Here is a 21,633-nt window from a genome sequence, read left to right as displayed (position 1 = left end):
GCCACCACAAAGAGTGCAGCTATGAATATTCTTGTACAAGTCTTTTTCCTTATTATCTCTTTGGGGTACAAACCCAGCAGTGCTATGGCTGGATCAAAGGGCAGACAGTCTTTTATCACCCTTTGGGCATAGTTCCAAATTGCCTTCCAGAATGGTTGGATCAATTCACAACTCCACCAGCAATGAATTAATGTCCCCACTTTGCCACATCCCCTCCAGCATTCATTACTTTCCATAGCTGTCATGTTAGCCAATCTGCTAGGTGTGAGGTGATACCTCAGAGTTGTTTTGATTTGCATCTCTCTGATTATAAGAGATGTAGAGCACTTTTTCATGTGCTTATTAATAGTTTTGATTTCTTTGGCTGAGAACTGCCTGTTCATGTCCCTTGCCCATTTGTCAATTGGAGAATGGCTTGATTTTTTGTATAATTGATTTAGTTCTTTATAAATTTGAGTAATTAAACCTTTATCAGAGGTTTTTATGAAGATTGTTTCCCAATTTGTTGCTACCCTTCTGATTTTGGTTACATTGGTTTTGTTTGTACAAAAACTTTTTAATTTGATGTATTCCAGATTATATATTTTGCATTTTGTAACTCTTTCTAATTCTTGCTTGGTTTTGAAGTCTTTCCCTTCCCAAAGGTCTGACATGTATACTATTCTGTGTTTGCCTAATTTCTTATATTATTATAAATCTTCATCATCTTTGAAATTTCTTTTTTTGAAGAGTTTCCTTGGGGCATGAAGAAGTTAAATGCATTGCCCAGAATCAAATGGCCAGTGTATATCAGAGGAGGAACTTCAACCCAAGGTATTACTGTCTCTGAAGCCAGGTCTCTACCTGCTATGTCACACTATCACTTTTCTCATTTTCTTAATCAAGTTTTAACAGATATGGCCCCATTATATATATATATATATATATACATACATACATACATACATACATACACACACACACACACACACACACACATATTCCAAATTAGAATAGCAGTCAGGAGTAGACAATTGAAGTTAAGTGACTTGACCAAGATAACATAGCTAGGAAATATTTGAGATCAAAATTGAACCCAGGACCTCCCATCTCCAGACCTGACTCTCTGTTCATTGAGCCACCAGCTGCCCCTACAGATTGATATCTTGCTATTATTTTTTTTAATTTTCCATCACCATACATTCCATCACCACCACCATTTTTGTATCTCTCAAGTGCTTGACAGTATGTTTTGCACATAGGGAGCACAGGAAAGAGTGACTGGATCTGTGATTTCACTGTGAACTCTTGGATGAGAAAACTCACTTTACCAATGCAAGTTGGCACCTTCTTTGCAACTTAGAGTCCCCCAAAGTTTCCTTTTGCCCTTGATCACACAGTTAGCATGTGTCAGAAGTGGGACTTGAAGTCGGATCTTCCTAGTTCCAAAGCCAGATCTCTATTCACTATGTCATGTTGCTTAATAAGTTGTTATTGAGTGAAAGGATCTAAGTCATGAATCAGGGTCAGAAAGGAAGGATTTGTGATTGGGGCACTACTTCACTAATCTTGGGGAGGTCTTGTAGTATGCACCTTGTGATGTTTAAAGTAGCAAGACCTTTGGTATTTGGAAGGATCCAGACATGGTGTGTCATACTATATTTGATTTCACCATCACCCTTGTGCTTTTGGCTTTGATTTGAAGTTAATTTGGAGGAAATTCCATAAGCTCTGGTGCTTCACATTACACACTCTCAATGACGATTTACTGAATATCACTTTTGAAGTATGAAGTGGCTGAGGTGAAGCTTAACAAGGACTACATCTAAATATAGTCTCTCTTGGTGTATTCTTTATGTGCCATCACTAGGAGCTCCATTAAGAGTCCCTTTCCTTTTTCTTTTTTCTTCCTTCTCAGTTAGAATGCGAGTTGTTTTAGGGCAAGGGCATTTGATTCAGTTGGCCACCTCTATTTCCCAGGGAGTCCTCTTGAGATCAAGAATCTTTTCATGCACATGAAGGATGTTTTATGGCAATGTGATTTAGTAGAAAAAAAGAAGATCCTGCCCTGGTAGTCAGAGAACCTTGGGCTCCTGGCTCTACCACTATGTGACTTTGGGCAATAAATCACTTTACCTCTCTGTGCCCAATTTCCATCTTCTGTAAAATGGACTGGATGATCATTAAAATCTCTTTTGATTCTAAATCCTAAAATCTCAAAGATCATTTCAGGTTCTATCATGCCTGGATTTTGTGATCTTGGAATCATCACTTATGATAAATCTCAGAAACCAGGGACTGGTGTAGCAAGAAAGTTTGCAAAGCTGATTGACAGCCCTTGAACCAAGATTCTACAGAGCTGCCTGACTTGGATTATCCTCAAGGAAAGGTTGAGTGTGAGTTCCCCTTTCACACTTTATACCCTTCAAATTTAGGAAGAGTTTTTAATTTTTTCTTGAGTTCAGGGATGTCCTGGAGGGACAGGGGACTGCTGTAGCATATTTAAAGCATCTGGTCCCTATTGTCATAGCAGTATGAATTGAAGCAGGGGTGATTAAACATTTGTGAGCCCCTGGCACAACTATACTCCTTCTTTAAGCCTTTCTCCTCACACCCTTTCTCCTACTTCCCTCACCACCAAATTTGACTTTACCCTACTCTTAGTAACCTTCTGGGACAGAGGGTTAAAAGTAATTTAAATAAATTTTTTAATTAAGTTAAAATTTAAAATTCAAATGAAGATCCATCTTTTCTCTTTCCCTCTCCCCTAACTGAGAAAGCAATAACAATCAACCCCCTGTTACAAACACATATAGCCAAATTCAAGCAAAATAATTTCCAACACTGGCTAAGTCTAGAAAAAATTATGACTCATTTTCTACTTCTGAGACCATTGCTTCTCTATCTGGAGGTGGGTAGCCTGTTTCATCATGAATCCTCTAGAACTGTGATTAGTAATTATGATGATCAGAGTTAGGTCAGACTTTCTTAACCTTGTGTGTGTCATGGACCCTCTTTGGAAGTCTAATAAAGGTGATGTATGGCTCTATTCTTGGAGTGATGTTTTAAAAAAATAAAACAAAATATGTAACATTACAAATGAAACCAATTATATTGAAATATGGTTATTAATATATGTAGTTTACTAGACTTAATATACATATTTTATAATAAATAATATGATTACTACTATATGATTAATGATACATTTAATAACATCTGATATTGTGCAGCTAGGTGCTACAGTGGATAGAGTGATGGGTCTGGTGTCAGGAAAACCTGAATTCAAATCCAGTCTCAGAAACTTACTATGTGATACTGGGAAGCACTTAATCCTGTTAGCCTCAATTTCCTCTGTAAAAATGAACTGGAGAAGGAAATGGCCAACCACTTCAGTATCTTTGTCAAGAAAACCCTAAATGGGTCATGAAGAGTCAGATAGGACTGATAGAACTGAACAACAATATACAATTTTATAGACAAACAAATAAAATAAGTAAGCAAAGAGACAAGCAAATAAATAAAGCAAGTTCAGGAAAGGCTAGGAATCTCTCCTCTAGAGAGCCCTTCAAGTTTCCCTCATCTTGCCTTGGTGTATAATCTCCTTCTTTCTCTTTCTTGATGATCATCTCTTCATTCATTTTGCAGGTTGAGACAAAGTGCTCAACCCCTGGGTCACTTCAGTGCTCCCTTAGCAGCTGTTAGTCCCTCAACAGAAGGACTTTCATGGTTTCATTGGCATTTGGACACCTTCCTTCCACCTTAGCTCAGTTAATAAGGCAGACAATCTTTTACATGTATTGTCTGTGCATGGAGTAGCTAGTGGAAAGATAGCTGGTATTTTAGCTAGGAAGACCTAAATTCATATTAAATATGATCATGGGCAGGTCACTTAACCTCAACCTCAATGAGCCTCAGTTTCTTCATTTATAAATTGGGAATAATAATGCTTTGAAGATTTGTTGTGGGTCTCAAAGGAAATATAGATAAAATGCTTTGCAAATTTTAAAGTGCTGATATAAATAAGTTTTTTACATATAAATATCTGTTATTATTATTTATCCTTATATTTTATTGAGGTTTAATAATCTCTTTCTAATAGTTTCAAAAGATAATAGATCTAGAGCTAGAATGGACTCTAGAAGTCCAAATCCCTCATTTTATAGGTGTAGAAACAGATCTAAAGAACGTGAGTGAATTGTACAAGGTCTCACAAAAATGGGTTCAAGAGTTAAGGATTTGAATCCAGGTCCTCTGATTATAGTCACAAAACTCTTTTCACTGTATTGTGACCCATTCAGAGATGAAACTCTTTTTTTTTTTTTTAGCAGCTATTGCCAGAGAGGAAATTTGTGGCTGCCATTATTACATAATTCTGTCTGTCATTATCTATGGTCTGGTATTCCCTACTTTTGCTAATGGCGGAAAGTGGTAGAAGAAGGAAGAATATAAAGGATAAAAACATATGTGAAGACCCCATTGTTCTTGAACTCTGACTTGGAAGTACATTTACTAGTCACTAGTCCCCATTTCCTTCCTTCCCTCCCATAAAACTTAATCAATACTCATTTCCTTCATGCTGATTTCTTGAGAAATATTTCATTACAATTATAATTTTTCATTTCTGCCCTCTTGTGTACTTTTATTTATGCTATACTAGTTGGATTCATTTATAATTGACCTCAAAAGCATTAAATCATTCAATAAATAATGTACATTCAAATGAGATTTTAAGTTGCTTGAAGGCAGGCAATACATTTCCTCTAAAAATGGTCATAGAGTTAGAACTATAAGGGTCTTAAGGGATCATCTACTGTAAATCACCCATTTATAGATGAAAACAACTAAAGTCTGGGGAGGGTAAATGATATACTCAAGATCAAATAGATAATAAATAGCAGAACCAGAATTTGAATCCTGATCCTTTGACTCCAAATCCAGCATTGCTTTGAGTACTAAATTATTCATCAAGAAATTTCTGTTGGAAAATCAAGAACTTCTTTTGGGAAAAAAGGGTTCTATTCTATTTGAGCTTAGGTCATTTTTAATTCAATGGCTTTCTTCTCACTCCCTGTGTAAGTTTTATGAATAATAGTATTTAGAGCATATATGTTTATAGATCTATTTATTTGTAGTACATCTAGGTATCAAATAGTGTGAACAATAAATCCCAAGAAGTGGTCAAATATTTCCAGTTTGGCTGCATATTTCCATTGTGTTGAACCAATGACTATATTTTCCATAATTATAACTTCAAAGAGTGAAAATTCAAATCCATGTGACCACTTTACAAGATTAATTTATTCACTATTATTGAGACCTAATACATGCAGTTTACTAGACTTAATATACACATTTTATAATATGTATAACATGTACTTGTTTGTGTTCCTGATTTTTCTCTCTCGATGGAATGTAAGCTTCTTGGGGGCAGGGTCTATTTCACTTTGGTTTTACTCACTCAGTGCCTAGCACCATATTTGACATATGGTGGGAACTTAATAAATGCTTATCAAGTGAATTTAATGAAAGACTTTTGTGGCGGAATAAGCATTCTCTTAGGAGTCTGAAAAATTGGGTTTTCACCTTGGATCTGTTGCTTGCTTGTCACATGACTTTGGGGAAGGCCCTTCCCCACCCTGAATCTGATTCCAGAGGCACTTTCCAGGCTGACATGGAAGATCCTTTGATCTTGGCCAGGTTGGACTAGGCGATCTTTAAACGTTTCTTCTGGCTCAGATATTTTATGAGTCTCTATTACAACTCCGAAATTCTATGATTCATGTGTGTATGTGTAAATTGGAACAGAGTGTGGGAGATAAATGAGTCTACAAGAAAACCTTATATTTTTTTTTCTTCTAATAATCTCCAAACACTTTATAGAAGTTAGGCCATTAAGCCTGACATTATTCTCTGAAAAAGCTAGAGGAAATACATAGCTGTTGGACAAATGGTGAGATCCAAACAGAAATGTTACACATATTTATCAAGGCACTTTTGAGACAAAACTAGAAGTAAATTAGAGAATCTTAAATATTAAATCTGGATAGATTCTTAGCAATCATCTATTCCAATCCTTTCATTTAAAGATGGGGAAAATGATTTGGGGAGAAGTTAGGGGATTGAGCCAAGGTTCCGCAGCTAGTTAATGGGGCTAAATCTCAAATCTAACTCTATTATGGCAAATGAAACTTAAGTCTTTTCATCTTTAGTTGAACTCACTCTCCACTGTATTTGTCTGTATTCCAGATGACATGATAGAGAGCCTAATTAATGCCCCAGGAGGCTTCTCCTGAAAGGTTATATTAAGGGAAGATTAGTCTCCTTAATTTGGTTCAGTCACCACCATTAGCTAAATACAGATAAATCTAATCACCAGAAAACCAGCTTTTTAAAAAAAAAATAAGACTGCCACTGGAAGAAGCTTCTGATTGCAGTTGTTATAGCTATAGTTATATACACATGCTATTGGACAGATCTAGCTGGTTTGTATAAATCAGATATGTGCCTGGGAAAACAGGCCATTGTGATTGGCTGACTACTTATCACTATGCAAAGGGAAGAATAATAGGAGCCTCTGCTTTTTTCTGTGCCCATGCTGTAGTCATGGTGAATCACCAATATTCTGTAGCTACCAATTTGGCGAATAAATTTATTTTCCTTTAATTTTCTGGGTGAATAATTTTAATGTCATGAAAATTATATTGTAGAACCAATATATTTCATAATTATAAGGAAGTAGTCTAGGGATTAGTGGGAAGACCACTGGAGTTGGACTGGGTTCAGAATCCCATTGTAGTTGTGAAAACTAAATCTCAGAAAGATTAAGTGACATGCTCAAATTTAGCTAGATAGTGTAAACAACTTGACTTTTCTATTGTCAACTTAATGGCAATAAGTTATATAACTTTGGTCAAATTCGTTTTTCTGGGTCTTGCTTTACTCATCTACAAAATGAGGGACTTGCCTAGATGAACTCTAAGGATCCTTCCAGCTCTGAATCAATGAAAACTTGAATGAGAGAGAAAAGGAGGGATAACTGAGTCACTAAAAAGACCTCTTTCTTACTGATTTTGCAGTTTTGGTAAATGTTTGACAACCAGCTGTCCATTGTTAAAACTTTTAAGTTACTTCATTAACACTTTATTCAACACTATCTCAATCAAGGCAACCAAAAATTAGCAAATTAAGCCATGATTTATAACATTTACCAATTTCTGGGGGCAAATGCTTGCATTAAAAATTTAACCGGTTCTTGAAGGGTATATATAGGTTTTCAGCCCTAATGAATCTAATCCCAGAAGTTCCAGATAGGGTAGCTGGGTCGTACAGTGGAATGAGTGCCAGATCTGAAGTTAAGAAATCTTTTCTTGAATTCAAATCCAGCCTCAGACACTTATTCTTTTTTTTTTTTTTAAAACCCTTACCTTCCATCTTGGAGCCAATGCAGAAGAGTGGTAAGGGCTAGGCAATGTGGGTTAAGTAACTTGTCCAGGGTCACACAGCTAGGAAGTATATGAGGCCAGATTTGAACCTAGGACCTCCCATCTCTAGGCCTGGCTCTCAATACACCGAGCCACCCAGTTGCCCCCTTACAGGCATTTATTAGGTATGTGACACTAGATAAGTCACTTACCACTGCTTCAGTTTATTATCTGTAAAATGAACTGGAGAAGAAATAGTAAATCACTCCAACATCTTTGCTAAGAAAAATTCCAAATGGGATCAAGAAGAGTCCCTCCTGAACAAGAACAGATAGTTCAATCAGTCAATCAAAAGGATAAAGTGGGTGTGAACAAGTTCCTGATTGGTTATTGGCTAAAGACAGTTGAGATTTAAAAGGAAATATCTTGTTAGCTGAGAGAATCAGAAATAGCCTGGGCTATGCATAAAACAGTAAGCAAATCTGGGATCAGAAAGTCCAATAGAAGACCAGTCTAGGGGTGAATCAAGTCTTGGAGAGAGAATTTCTTGGGGAGATGAGAGAGTTTTTCTTTCTGTCCTCCCTATCTCCAGGTAATCAGGAGAGCTTAGGAGATCTAAGATCACATCAGAAAGCCCACTAGCTACTAGAGACAATAAGAGAGTCCATTGTAGCTAATTAGAGCTGCTTCCAGAAAGGTGAAGGCCAGTGACAGAGGCAGTGCCTGCAGATGGATATGGAAAGATGTCACCTGAGTATGGTGACAATTTCAGGGATTATGACCATTTGTGAAAAAGAGAAACCCTGGCTACTGGCCTTACAAAGGCTGATAATCATTGTCTATCACAGAACTATGGGACCTTGTTAGGACTCAGCTAAAGGAGAAAAGGACTTCTAGTAACCAGGAACTGTGAGCTCTACCTTTGCAACATGCAATCTCTTCACAAATGTCTCACTATCATTTTATGTTGTTTTAGGTCTGACTCCCGAGAGAGAACAAAGGAGAGTAAAAGGAGATAAAGCAGGGGAGAGGGGATTGTGCCAGATTGGGTAGGATCTGGCATGCTGGGCATTTAAGTTTGGCCTTCATGCAGGAACCAAGAGGAAGACACTGGATTTTTGAGCAATTAATAAGAATGTATTCAGTTCTTTCTGTGTGTCAGGAACTATGGGAGGTAATGGGAAAATAAATGCCAACTTAACATTCTACTAAGGGATACTGAGGATACAAAGAATGACTCCATTATATTTAATCACAACAGAGATTCTTCTATCAGGATATGAGGATGGCTTTTAAATTGTGTTGTTGTGGAGAGAATAGAGACAAGAAACTATTGCAGTAATCAAAGTGTGTGTGAGGAATGAAAGTCTTTTCTAATATGGTGGCAGAGGGAATAAAAAGAAGGGAATATATCAAGAGATGTTGCGACTATGAAATAAGTAGGACCTGGTAATTGATTAAATATGAGACAACTAGATTTTTTTCTAGCTAGGTTTGAAATAGTTGAGTTCAGTCTCTAATTATTTGAGAGAAGAGTTACAAGGAAGCTAAAAGATCCTGATTGTTTATCTATTATGATTAAATTCTCATTTCTATCAGTGATCAGTAAACAGTAGGTTGTACTTGTTTTGACATTTTAGATGTATGTCTAATGGTCTTGTTAAGATCACTTTCATCTACTTGTGCCTCTGATTCCCCCCTCTTTCATCTCTTCTGAGAAGTCATTCCCCACTCTTCCCCATCTTATATGTTTTCCTTTAGACTTTTTCTTAACTTATTATCCACAAACATGTCACATTTCCCTCATTTAATAAGAAATTATTTGGCCATCTTTGGCATCCTTTCAAGTTATCATTCTCGATCTCTCCTCCATTTCTTTACTGGACTCCTAGAAAGAGCCAGTTATAATCATTCATTCATTCTACTTCCTTATCACCCACTCGCTTCTCAACTCCTTACTATCAGACTTCCAACCATTCCACTTGACTGAAATTGCTCTTGCTGAGGTTATCAGCGATCTTTTAACGGCTATATATCTCTTTTCTCAGTTTTTGTTCTTCTTGACCTCTCTGCAGCTCTTGACACTATTGACAATCCCTTGCTCCCAGGTTTCTCTTCCCTTGCTTCTCTGACATGATTTTTTCTTATTTTTACTGTCTGTCTTACAATCTTTTTCTAAAGCTTACTTTTCTGTTTTATCATCTTTCTTCTACCCCATATAAATGTGGAGATGGTCTTTGATTTTATCCTTGATCTTTTTGTATTTTCTCTCTTTACTTTCTTCCTTAGTCATCTCATTTTATAAACTCAGATATCATTTCTAGACAGATGACTTTGTTATTGTTCAATAATTTCAGTTGTATCCAAGTGTTTGTGACTCCTTTTGGGGCTTTCTTGACAAAAATACTGGAGGGGTTTGCCATTTCATTCTGAGCTCATTGGAGGTGGACGCAAACAAGGTTAAGTGACTTTCTGGTAAATGTCTGGGACCAGATTTGAACTCAAGTCTTCCTGACTCTAGGCTTTGTGCTCTATCCACTGCACCCTCTAGCTATCCATGGACAGATGACTTCCAAATCTTTATTTATAAAAAAATCCCAGTTTCTCTTTTGAACTCTATGCGCACATTGCCAACTGCTTGCAGAACATCTTAACTGCATGATCTACTGACATATCAAACTGAAAATGTACAGAACGTATCTTTCAAACTCCTCTTAAAATGTCTTTATTTCTTTTGAGAAAAAGGAAGCTCAACGGTGCAGTGGACAGAATGCTAGACTTGGAGTTAGGAGAATCTGAGTTTAAATTACACCTTAGATTGTTGTATGACACTGGGTGAATTATATAATCACTTCCTGTTTCAGTTCTTCATCTGTAACATGTGCATCTGTCTCATGGGGTTGTTGTGAGGATTAAATGATATAAAGAAATTCAAAGCACTTTGAAAACCTTAAATAAGCACACATAAATAATTATAGGTACCGAAAGCACTATTAGTCCCCGAGGTTCATAACCTCAGCATTATCCTTGACTTTTCTCTATCCTTAACATCTCTCTATAACTAATCAGTTTTTAAGCCTTGTTCATAACCACAGAATTTCAGAGTTGGAAGACATTTCAGTAATGATCTGGTTCAACCCACATCTAAGTAAAGAATCCTAACTATATCATATCTAAGAAGTAATCATCCAACCTTTGCTTGAATTCTTCTAGTATAAGGGAGCCCACTATCTTCTAAGGCAATCTATTTCACTTTTAGATAATACCAATTATCAGAGGGTTTTTCTTTTCATTAAATCTATATTTTCCTTCTCTAACCATTGATGGCTCTACTTGCTCCATCCTTCCATTCCTCCCTGATTCCATTTTCTCTCCTTTCTGATCCATCTTCTACTCAGCTGTTGAAGCCTGTGCCATGTCAATTGCTCAAATACCTTTTGACAACTCTATGGCTTTTAGATGTGTGTGTGTGTGTGTGTGTGTGTGTGTGTGTGTGTGTGTGTGTGCATGCGCATGTGTCCTGGACCCCTTTGGCAGTCTGGTGAAACATATAAGCCCTTACACAGAATAATGTTTTAAAATGTATAGAATAAAAATACACAGGATTATAAAGGAAGCCAATTACATTGAAATACAATTACTAAAATATGTTTTAAAAATTCAGACAAACTAAGTTAAGAATCTTTGCTTAAATTAAAATCAAATTATTTAGCTTGGCATTTAAAGGGAGGCCTCCATAATCTGGAACAGATAGGTGAAATGGCTAGAACACATGGTTTGGAGTCAAGAAGACTTTAGTTCAAATTCAACCTCACACACTTACTAATTGAGTCACTCTGGGCAAGTCCCTTAACTTTGTTTGCCTCAGTTCCTGAAATCTATAAAATGAGCTGAAAGGAATTGGGAAACCACTCAAATATCTTTGCCAGGAAACCCCAGATAGGTTCACAAGGAGTCAGACAGGACTGAACAACAACAACAACAAATCCACTGTCTTACTCCAATTTATCTTTCCAACTATATTTCACATCTTCTCCTCCACATTTAAAAATTTTAAAATTTCATTTCAGCCAAACTGTATTAGCTATTCCTCCACTTTAGAAGTTCCAACTTCTAATTATACTCCATTTTTTTATAAGCCACTCCCTATCCAGTATAGAATATACCCACTTATTTTTTATTCCTATAATCCTTAACTTCATTAAGGACTCTCAGGTGACATATCTTATATGAAGCCTTTCCTGATTTTCTCATCTACTAATGTTCTTCTTCAAGTTCCCTTTGTAAGTTACTTAGTTGAATACCCATTGAATGTTAGCTCCTCGAGGACAGGAATTTTGTCTCTGCATAGTCATCAATTAGCATAGAGTCTTTACTTTTGCATGCCTTGTCCTAGCATTTAGCACAGTGATTGGAACAAAATAATCCTCAACAAATTCTTTTTTATTTATTTAATAATTCATTCATTTGACAATAACTTGTGGATTGTAGGTGCTCAATAACTATTTACTGATTTACTGTTTTCTTTAAAGAACCTTTTGAACATTAAAAATGTATTTGGCCTTGGAAAATTTTTTTAACTTTCCAAAACTTAATTTAATTTTGATATGCTGATATCCCCTAATGTAGACAACATCATTAGAGAAAATACCATCAGGTAGATGGCAATGGTGTCAATATAGATTTAGGGACCTATATTGGACTGAACTGGAAAATATTGTGTCAATATAGATCAGAAATTTATAAATGTTCTGATTGCCAACATATAACAAATAGAATGCTATTTTCTAGTTCCAAGCTTGAATGGCAATTGAATGGTAATATGGTTAATTCTAAAGAAAAGACTTGCAAAGATGACAGAAAAATGCATTGACCAAAAGCCAATTTATCCTGTTGCATATAAACTCAATCTTTATGAGATGGAACATGCCTAAGTTCTAGTGTTTTAGCTTTTATATCATCATATACATATTTCAAGTTTGAAGAACGAACCTATGTAATTGAGTTTCAACCTGGGGTTCGCTAACTGTAGTGTGTGATCCTGTTGACCAGTGGTACACAAGTGTCCCCCAAATTATTCCAAGAACTGAATAAACTAAGGATCAAGTTTATGCAAGCTCCTTAAAAATATCATTGTTTTCACATTAAATTCTTCAACCAAGTTTATTTAGAGCTGAAAGGTATAGTCCAAGTTCTTCTTTCTTCATTTCCCCCCCTCTTCCATTTTAGAGAAGTAGAAATTGACATTTAGAAGAGAGAAGCTACTTGCCCAGGGTCCCATAGCCAGGAGCCCAGCCAGAGTCTCTCACTGTTAAGTCAATACTTTTCCTATTACACTGCAATGCTTCCTTTTTTTTCTAGAAAAGCAGAGTTATACTGAATTTTTTTCCATTTATGACAAATACTGCATACTAGGAGTAAGTAGAAGAAAATGTCTCCTTAAATTGAGGTGAGTGGACCCCACTTCATGGAGGAAGAAACAGAGACCCTAGGACACCAGTTCAAGATTACCCCTGGGGATAGGGGTGGGATCAGAAACTCACAGGGCAGAAGCTCACAGAACCTGTGTGCTTCCAAAATTAACTATTATTGCTAAATGCTAAGTTCTGTTGTTTCTATACTGCTAAAGGACTTCAGGTGTTCTCAGTTCTGGTTTTCCTGGTTTCATAGTGACTCTGGGTAAGAAAATCAAATTCTAGACTCAGCTCTGGCACTAACATTTATCATCTCATATATGTTTCTTCCTCTTTCTGGTTTCAGTTTTCTCATCTGTAAAATTAGCAGGTAAGGCAAGATCATTTAAAATGTTTCTTTTAGCTCTGAAAATTCTGTGATTGTAACTATTGGCAATGTGACTGAAAAGAAGAAAAAACCTAACAAACCCAAACCCCCCAAAACTAGTTGACTCTGACAGAAACTTTCATGAAAACATTTTGACACTGGCAATGTACTTAGAGCATCTTTCATCTCTGTATCTCAACTGCTACTTAATAAACATCTGTGGGCTGAATTCTGTTCTTGGCTACTTGCGTGCAAGAGAAGACTGGATCTTGGAATAGGCAAAAGCTCAAAACTCCCACAAACCTGGGGAATAACTGCACAAGACAGAAGGTAGGGTGCACTACTGGGTGTTCTTAACACTAAGATTCTTGATATTAAAAATATATGTACATATATATATATGCTATAGAATTTCCAGAAATAAAGAATACATTTAAGTTTATCTAGGGAGGAAATAATATGCATTAATTAATTCATTTTTTTGAAAAAGTTATTATTTGCAGGGTACTATGAAGGGTGCTAGGAGGGAGTGATACAAAATTTGCATGATAGTTATACTTGCTCTCATGAAGCTTACAGTCTAGGAAATCAATAAAACATAAACACAAATACCCAATATTTCATAATAAACTAATGTGAGAGTTGTAAAACAAAGTTCTATGTGAGATCCAAGGGAGAAAGTCATTACTAGAGTGATCATAGTTCAGTAAACCAAGAAAGGCATACTCCAAGATAAATGGCATGAATAAAGGCAAAGAAGTAGGTGAGAGTAGCATATGGTGAGAAGCTAAGAGTAGTTTAGTTCAAATGGATCATTGATAACCTTGAGGGCAGTAATATGAAATGAAGCTAGAAAGGTGGGGTTTGGAATACCAGGAAAAGGAACTTGAATATTACTTGGTAAGTATTAAGGAACTGTTTAAGTTTGTTTAGTAGAGAGGTGACATGACCCAGACTTACACATAAAAAAGATTGTTTCAGCAGTAATATGAAGGCTGGATCAGATCAGGAGGTGAGTTGTGGAGAAAAGAGAAATTATAAGAAAATGCATGCAAAGGACAGAAACTGGAGATGGGTCCCATTTGGAATGTGACTGGGAAACAGCAAGAGCAAACTGCTGGACTGGACTGGGCTGAAGTCTTTGGCTGATGGTGGTTGGTGAAGCAGGGAACTGGTTGTTTATCTCTGGGACTTGGGATAATAAAGTTGGAGGTGACCTGGCTGATTTGAAGGAAGAAGAAAAGAAGGACAATAGTCCTTATATCTCTCTCTGACTGGCTCTGTTTCATGCTAGTGGCTGAATTGTCATTTCTCTCACTATCCTCCAATCCAACATTCACTGTAGAGAATAGGGGTATCCTACCCCTCTTACCTTATCCTCCACCCTTGTCCTGTCTTCCCCAAATAAACCCCTTGTTTGACAAAGAAGATTAAGAACTATTTCATTGAAACCTCACAGCTCACATTGAGTGACTTGAGGGAGACTGAAGAAAGGGGGAGGGGAGGCTGAAAGGCTTCTGAAGAAGGAGGAAAAGGGAGGAGGTTAGGCAAAAAGAAGATAACTACCTGATCCATTAGTTATCTAGTATCCATCAAATATACACCCTCAAAATATCATCTATTACAGAGCGGAGGCAGGAATATATGCTTCAAAGGCTATTACAAAGATGACAAAAAAATCTGTAGTGTTACTATTACTGGGTTATATTAGTATTGTTGACTGGAATTTGGCTATTAATCATAGCTGAAGAGGGTGGCTCTGTGGAATGAGAGCCACGTCTAAAGATGGGAGGTCCTAGGATCAAATCTGGCCTCGGACACTTTCTAGCTATGTGACCCTGAGCAATTCACTTAACCCCCCCCCCCCCCATTGCCTTGCCCTTACCACTCTTCTGCTTTAGAACCAATATACAGTATTGATTCTAAGACAGAAGGCAAGAGTTTTTGTTTTTGTTTTTAGAAAGAAAAAGTTCTCTTGCTATATGGCCAATGAAGTGTGTCAAAGAGTGAACTAGGCTTTTTATTCTTCAGGTTATTATGCTTCCTGTTGTAGACTGATGATCAAGGGACAATAAGGGGATTTTTTTTGGCAAGAAATACAGAAATAAGATGAAGTATCTGCACATGAGAAAGTAGAGAATTGCATACAATATATACATTTCAAAGATATGATTACATCTTATCTAGTCACACAAAAAGTGTTCCAAATTTCCCTGGCCACATATTTTCTCATACATTTGGTTTACACCTTCCTTGGAGGCTCATAAAGAGTGAAACCAAGAAAATAAGTATTCCAAGCTGGTTGCTTGGCTTGAGTTATTCATTTCACTGAATAATTAACTTTCACTTTGGGATTTCAGAATTATTGGTTAATACATTAGAGAGTTAAACACTAATAGCAGAATTGTCTTTAGGGAATGCTCTATGCAGTCATTGCCTTGGGTCCCATGCTTTGGGACAAGAGCCCAGGGACAAAGACAGAAGGAGGCAGCCAGTGGGAATGGTCTGGGGGATGGGGAGAGCACATTGTTAGCTGTACTGCTAACTTGAGGCTCATATAATAAATAGTTACCAAGGTAGAGGAATTAGGACTGGCTCTCCCTCCTTCCATTGTGACTTTCTCCCTTTCAAGACTGTTCTTGGTGTTCTTTTGAGCTGATTCTGTCTCATGATGGTTAATCTCTTGTGCATTATTCTATGGCAATTTAGGTTTACATTTTTCTTCTATCTTAGCGCTATGTATTTATTTGTATATTAATCTGTTGAAAGGCCATGGTTGTTATAGCCTTACATACAGACTATCAGATAGGATCATCCCATAGGAGGTGAAATTCAGGTCTAAATATCCTGGACTAAATATCACCTTGGTTAATTCTGTGTGAATTTATCACCTCAGAGATGATTGGAGTAGAATATAAACTCCTTGAGGACAAGAACTTTGTCTTTGTGTCTCTGACATGGTACCTTATACATAGTAAGTGCTTAATAAATGCTGATTGAATGGAACTGGTGTGCAAATAGTCAATCTGATTTGGTTTTTTTAACAGTAGGTATATGTTTGAAATAGCTAGGGTCATTCTCATATTTTGCAACAAAGCAAACCACTCCATTTTCCATTTTGTGTTGTCTGAAGTCCTTTGGCTCAGATGGCCTTTTCTTGTAAAATCTTTCTTTGCTAACAACCCCTGGTGAGTTATATGGCTATCATTCAAATGAAGCTTTAAAAACCAAATTAGAATCTGTTAGTCAAATTAGTAGTGTCTTCTAACACAACAGGGATTCAAGGGCTGGACTAACATAGCCTTGTTCTCAGGGGAAAGGATTAAGCTGGAAACTAGATTCTTTGACCATTTTTTAGCTCAATTTGAAGTAATCTGATGCTCATTTTCTCTTCAATTCTGTATCTATTTTGAGTAAATCAGAACTACCTAATGTTTTGGGATAGATCTCTGGTATATTTGGGGTGCATCCATATATTTAAACCAATCCACATGCATCTGACAAGCCTCCCCTATCATCAGGTAATTCCAGAAGTGCCTGCTTGTGGTTTCACTCTGACATATACATTTGCCCCAGTCTTGCCCCACCACTCAGAAACACTATATAAGGCTTTGAGGAGGAAAATCAGGTGTACATTACACCATGATTCAAATATATGCAAGGGCTAGAATCATAGTATCTTAGGATCTGGAACTGGAAAGGTCCTCAGCATAATATAATAGCATTTTACAGAAGAGGAAACTGAGGGGCAACAGCATTGTACACAATGGCAGATCAGGGTCTTCTAGCTCCAAATTTGGTGCTCTTTTAAAGCTATCTTTAAAAACCTTCCTATTTTTCAGTTTCTTCCACAGCCTTATCAAATGAACACATCTTTCTAGGCAGCCTTCAATATACCAGTCAAACATCACCAAGCTTTTGGAATGAACTTTCTTTGGATCAACTCATTTCTAAGGTCAAATCAATAGGTTTTAGTGGAAAGAACACTGGGTTGGAGAAGAGGATACATGGTGCTAATTCCATCACTGTTATTAACAAGTGACATGGACCGAGATATTTCACTTTTCTGCATGTCATTGATAAGTCCACAAAAGTATGGGTTGGAGCTATAAGGGGCCTTAAGGATTGTGTTTGCCCAACTTCCTGATTTTTAAGACATAGCTCAAAGAGTTCAGGGACTTGCCCAAGCCCACACAGGTAGTGACAGGTTTGGATTTGAATCTCCTGAAGGTAACTCCATTGCTATTTCCATGACGGTCTCATCTTGTGAAAAGTGGCAGGACAAGATTTATGTTTAAGGATCCTTTAATGTGAGGCCAATCAATTCACATGATGGACGGGTATATTTTGGAAAAGATTTCTTATAATACAGAGTGGGCAAAAACATCCATTGGCATTCTCCTTCCCACCATATAATACTAACAAATAGATTTCGAGATCCATATAGCACCTCAAAGTAAAAGTAAAGAATTCTTCTCCACCTCACAACATTCACTCCAACCCTATCCCAAAGGCGAAAACACGAATAATTTATCGCCTATGTATGCCCAAGTGGGGGGAGGGCTCGTGAGAAAACACCCGAGGTACCAAGGAAACTAGACACTCAGAATTCTCATATAACCTGTCAACGAACCAGAGATGGAGTTGGGGAAAGAACGCAGATGACAGGAGAGTTAGGGGAGGTCCAGTAAATCTGAGGCATGAAAAGGAGCAATCACCACCAGCCAGGATGTGGTTCTCAGGGTAGGGGGTGCTTGCAATCAGTTGCATGGAACCTGGTCCAACCTCTTCCATATCTGAAGCTTAGGGAGATTACTAGCAAATAAAGGCTGAGGACAGAGGAAGAATAATTGGGGTGGGTGGGGGAAGCAGAGAAGGTGCCTGGCCTGGCGCGCTCCTCTGGAGCGCTCACGCCCGAACCCCCCCCCTGGTTGTGCCCATTAGCCATGCAGCTCAGGGAAGGCGAGGGCAGCAGCGGTGGCAGCGATAGCGGTAGCAGGAGGAGGGGTTAGTGCCCGCGGCTGGCAGGTTCCGCTGCAGCAGAGCCTCTTTGGCGCGGTGTCCATCTGAGGGCACTGTCGGGTAGCAAGCAACTGACTAATTAAAGCCCGCTGATTTCTCAGTAGGAAGAGAGGTGGGAGATGTAGGTGGAGGTGGGGGATAGCTCCTGTCTTCTGGTCACCCCAACTTCACTGAACCTAAAGGACAGACCCTGAAAAACCCCTTTAGGAGCCCGCTTCAGCGCTTTAGCCTCAGTAAGCTGCGTTAGTGCCCTGCAAGCTCGCCTCTGGGTAGCGGCCCTTCCTGACCGACCCCTTGCCCAGGACTCTTACTGTAGCCTAGCCTTGCTTCTGTCTAGCTCACTGCAGGGCCGGAATGATAATACTCGGGATGCGTGCAGTCCCACGTTGCAATCAGATGCCTTCTCTGTTCCCCAGCATCCTCCCGCCCCTCCATCACCTCTCTCAACCCCGCTTGTTAACCGGCAGCAAAAAGTGATCTCCTAGCCTGCCTCTCCTCTCTCCTTTCCCCTTCTATCCCTTATTGTGGGCTGTGCTTGGGAGAGCTAGGAAGCCCAGTTGACCCGTCAGCATCGCGGCTGCAGTATCAGTGCGGGGTGGGGATGGGAGAGTGGAGGGGAGGGGAATAGCACAATTCTAGGCTCAGTCCTCTGCGCAAGAGGCATAGACCAGATTGGGCATCTCCAGCTTCATCTCTCAAGCGCTCGGGGCACGGGTGGGAGTGGAGGAGGGGGGTAAGGGATGGGGACTGATCTTTCTTTTTTGTTCTTCCTCCCTTCCCACCTTTAAATCACTTTTTACCGCTCCCCCCAGCATCAGTTTTAAGAGGACTGAGAGGAAAAGTCTGTATAGAAATGTTTCCCATTCTCCCGGAGACTAGAAGAGCAGGTCCCCTGCAGTCTCACCCTGTATCACTTCTTTCCCTCCCCAACCAGTAGAGAAGTCAACACCTGTCTTTTCCCTGGCTGCAGGGTGAGGGGTGGAGGTGGAATAGGGTGAAGGTGGAAGATTCTTGTCTTCTTTAGCCAACAGATTGGAGGAAGGGGCTAAAGTTAAAGTTCCTTAGGCGCTCCTCCCCGCTTGAAAGAAACCCTTGCCCCTGTAATATTAGACGCGCGTGTTTTTGTATATGGAATCGCTCTAGCGCTCGGGACCTGCCAGTCCTTCAGGTCTCTCACAGAGGTACGCACCCACACTTTCCGCATCCTCCTCCTGCCCTGCACCCTGAGTTCCTATACCTGTTTCTCCAGCGATTCCTTTCCTGAGAGGGACGGCTTCGGAGACGGCGCCCGGTCACACACGCAGCCCTCCAACAGGTACAATCCAGAGGGTCTGGAACTGGAGTCATTTTCAAAGTAGAAGAGCAGGTTTTGCAGCAAAGCGAACCACTTCGTTTGCCATTTTGTGTTATCTGAGCTTCTCTTGCTCAGATAACCTCGTCTCGTGCCATCTTTCTTTGCCAACAGCCCCAGGTAGGTTACATGGCCATCATTCAACCGTATTCCTTTCTGCATTGTGTTTGGAAGCCAACAAGATCCTGGATTCTTACATTTTCCCAGACTAAGACCCAGGGAAACACTCACTACCTGACAAGCAGGAGCCTAACCATCCGCCTCTCTCTCTCTCTCTCTCTCTCTCTCTCTCTCTCTCTCTCTCTCTCTCTCTCTCTCTCTCTCTCTCCCTCTCCTCTCTCTCTCTTCTCTTCTCTCCCTCTTTTCTTTTTTTCCTCTCTCCTACTCCAAATATCTATTTACAATCCAGGATATAATGCTTTGCCTCGGCTTCCTGAATCCAGCTGTGATATTCCCAGCCAAAGCATTTCTTCCGCAGAGCCACGTTCAATGGAGAATTTGCCTTAGGCTTTCCAGTCGGCTGGAAAATCTGATAGATTCTAGAGCTTCGGATCCAGCCAAGGGGAGAGTCATGTGATGTAGATCCCTCGAAGAGCCAGTTTCAGCACCACGGACAGACACACGCACGCAGCCCTACCAGTACAGGAACGAGGTGCATTAAAGCAAAACTACACACACGTATGTATATAGATATAGAACATAGATACACATACGTGTATGTACACATATGTGTATGTATGCATGTATATATATATATATATTATTTCCTATTCCTCTCACCCTTACAGAGGGCATTTAAAAATAAATTCAAATTCATAACTATTGGACTATATAGGATCTCATTCAATAATCAGTCTTGGGAGTAATTTTTATTTGAATAGTTCTATGCCTGACTAGTGTTCAGAGTGCACTTGAGTTAAGTTTCAGTTTTCATTCTCCCCTTCCAAAGGTTCGTTTTTATTTTTTTTTGTAGCACTTTTTCTAATTTAAAGTGAAGGGGGTTTGTGTGAAAAAATAGTTCAAATGATCTTTTGGGACTCAATAATTATATGAGGAAAAGAGGTATCACCTAATCCATTGGGGGGTGGGGTGTCCACAAGAGTTATAAAAACAATTCCTATTCATAGCTCCATCAGTGACCTGAGAAAAGCAAGGAGCCCACTAGAGTGTTTGGCTTTCCTTTTTTAAATGTTGCCATAATTAGCTAGCTCATCCTTCCAATCACACTGAGGTCTGGCTTGGGAGCCACTGCTGCGAGTTTCTGCAAATACCCACCCGAAATGCCGAAAGGAGGCTTAAAAAGCAGAAGGCTCAGGGAATATGTTAGACTTCAAATAGCAGGAATGGCGCAATGATACCTTAATGATAGATATTCCCTCTTTATTTTTAGATCCCCTCGCCTACACAGTTACAAGGAATTTATCAGAGAACGTCACATTTCCCGCATGCTGCACACACAGAGAAATATCAACGTGCGACAGTAATTCTGCAGCAGATCTCCCTTTGGCGAGAAAGGCAGATTTTCACAGATCGGTTGCAAAAAGACCAAGGTTTATTTGCAGTCAAGGGAGGCTGCCTCATTGCCACCTAAAGGAAACTGTATTTCTGGATTGAATTGATCTCTGCCCTGTCTTTCCTCACTGTTCCTTCTCTGCTTCCTCTCCCTGAGAAATGAAGCTTCATTTTCTTCTGAGTAAATTGGTGAATCCATAGGAATTCATCCACCATCCTAAATGGAAGTACACTTACAAGAGGCAAAGAAATAATTTACTTTCTAAAGTAATACTAGAATCTGATCTAAAAAGCTTCAGAATATGAGACACATTATAAGCATTTTTAAAAAGATAAAAAGTAATAACCTTATCATTATTTCTCCTACTCATTGTCTTTTCTAACATACTATATAATAAATACCACTGTTATAATACTCTCTAAGGCTATTCAAAGGTCTAATATCCTTGATTCTGTGCCTCAGATGTAGACTATTCCTACTGTTCTAGAGATGTTAAAAGATAGGAGAAAGTTTAAGGAATATTTCCTTTGACATTGCATTTGTATATAGAAGACCTGAGTTCA

At 38.7% G+C, this 21,633-nt stretch overlaps 1 protein-coding gene across 1 annotated transcript in view; it reads right to left on the bottom strand.

Annotated features, from left to right (window-relative positions):
• The window catches only part of RASGRF1 (Ras protein specific guanine nucleotide releasing factor 1), a 215,860-nt gene extending 195,378 nt beyond the window's left edge, over positions 1–20,482 (bottom strand). Inside the window, exon 1 of the mRNA XM_001368395.4 lies at positions 19,444–20,482. Within this exon, the coding sequence (XP_001368432.2) occupies positions 19,444–19,719 (276 nt within the window). The 5' untranslated portion in view covers positions 19,720–20,482. The remainder of the gene's footprint in view (positions 1–19,443) is intronic.
• Between the last annotated feature and the right edge of the window lie 1,151 nt (positions 20,483–21,633).

The sequence above is a fragment of the Monodelphis domestica genome, chromosome 1, assembly GCF_027887165.1.
Source record: "Monodelphis domestica isolate mMonDom1 chromosome 1, mMonDom1.pri, whole genome shotgun sequence".
Taxonomy (NCBI): Eukaryota; Metazoa; Chordata; class Mammalia; order Didelphimorphia; family Didelphidae; genus Monodelphis; species Monodelphis domestica.
This window is presented reverse-complemented; position numbering and strand designations above follow the sequence as displayed.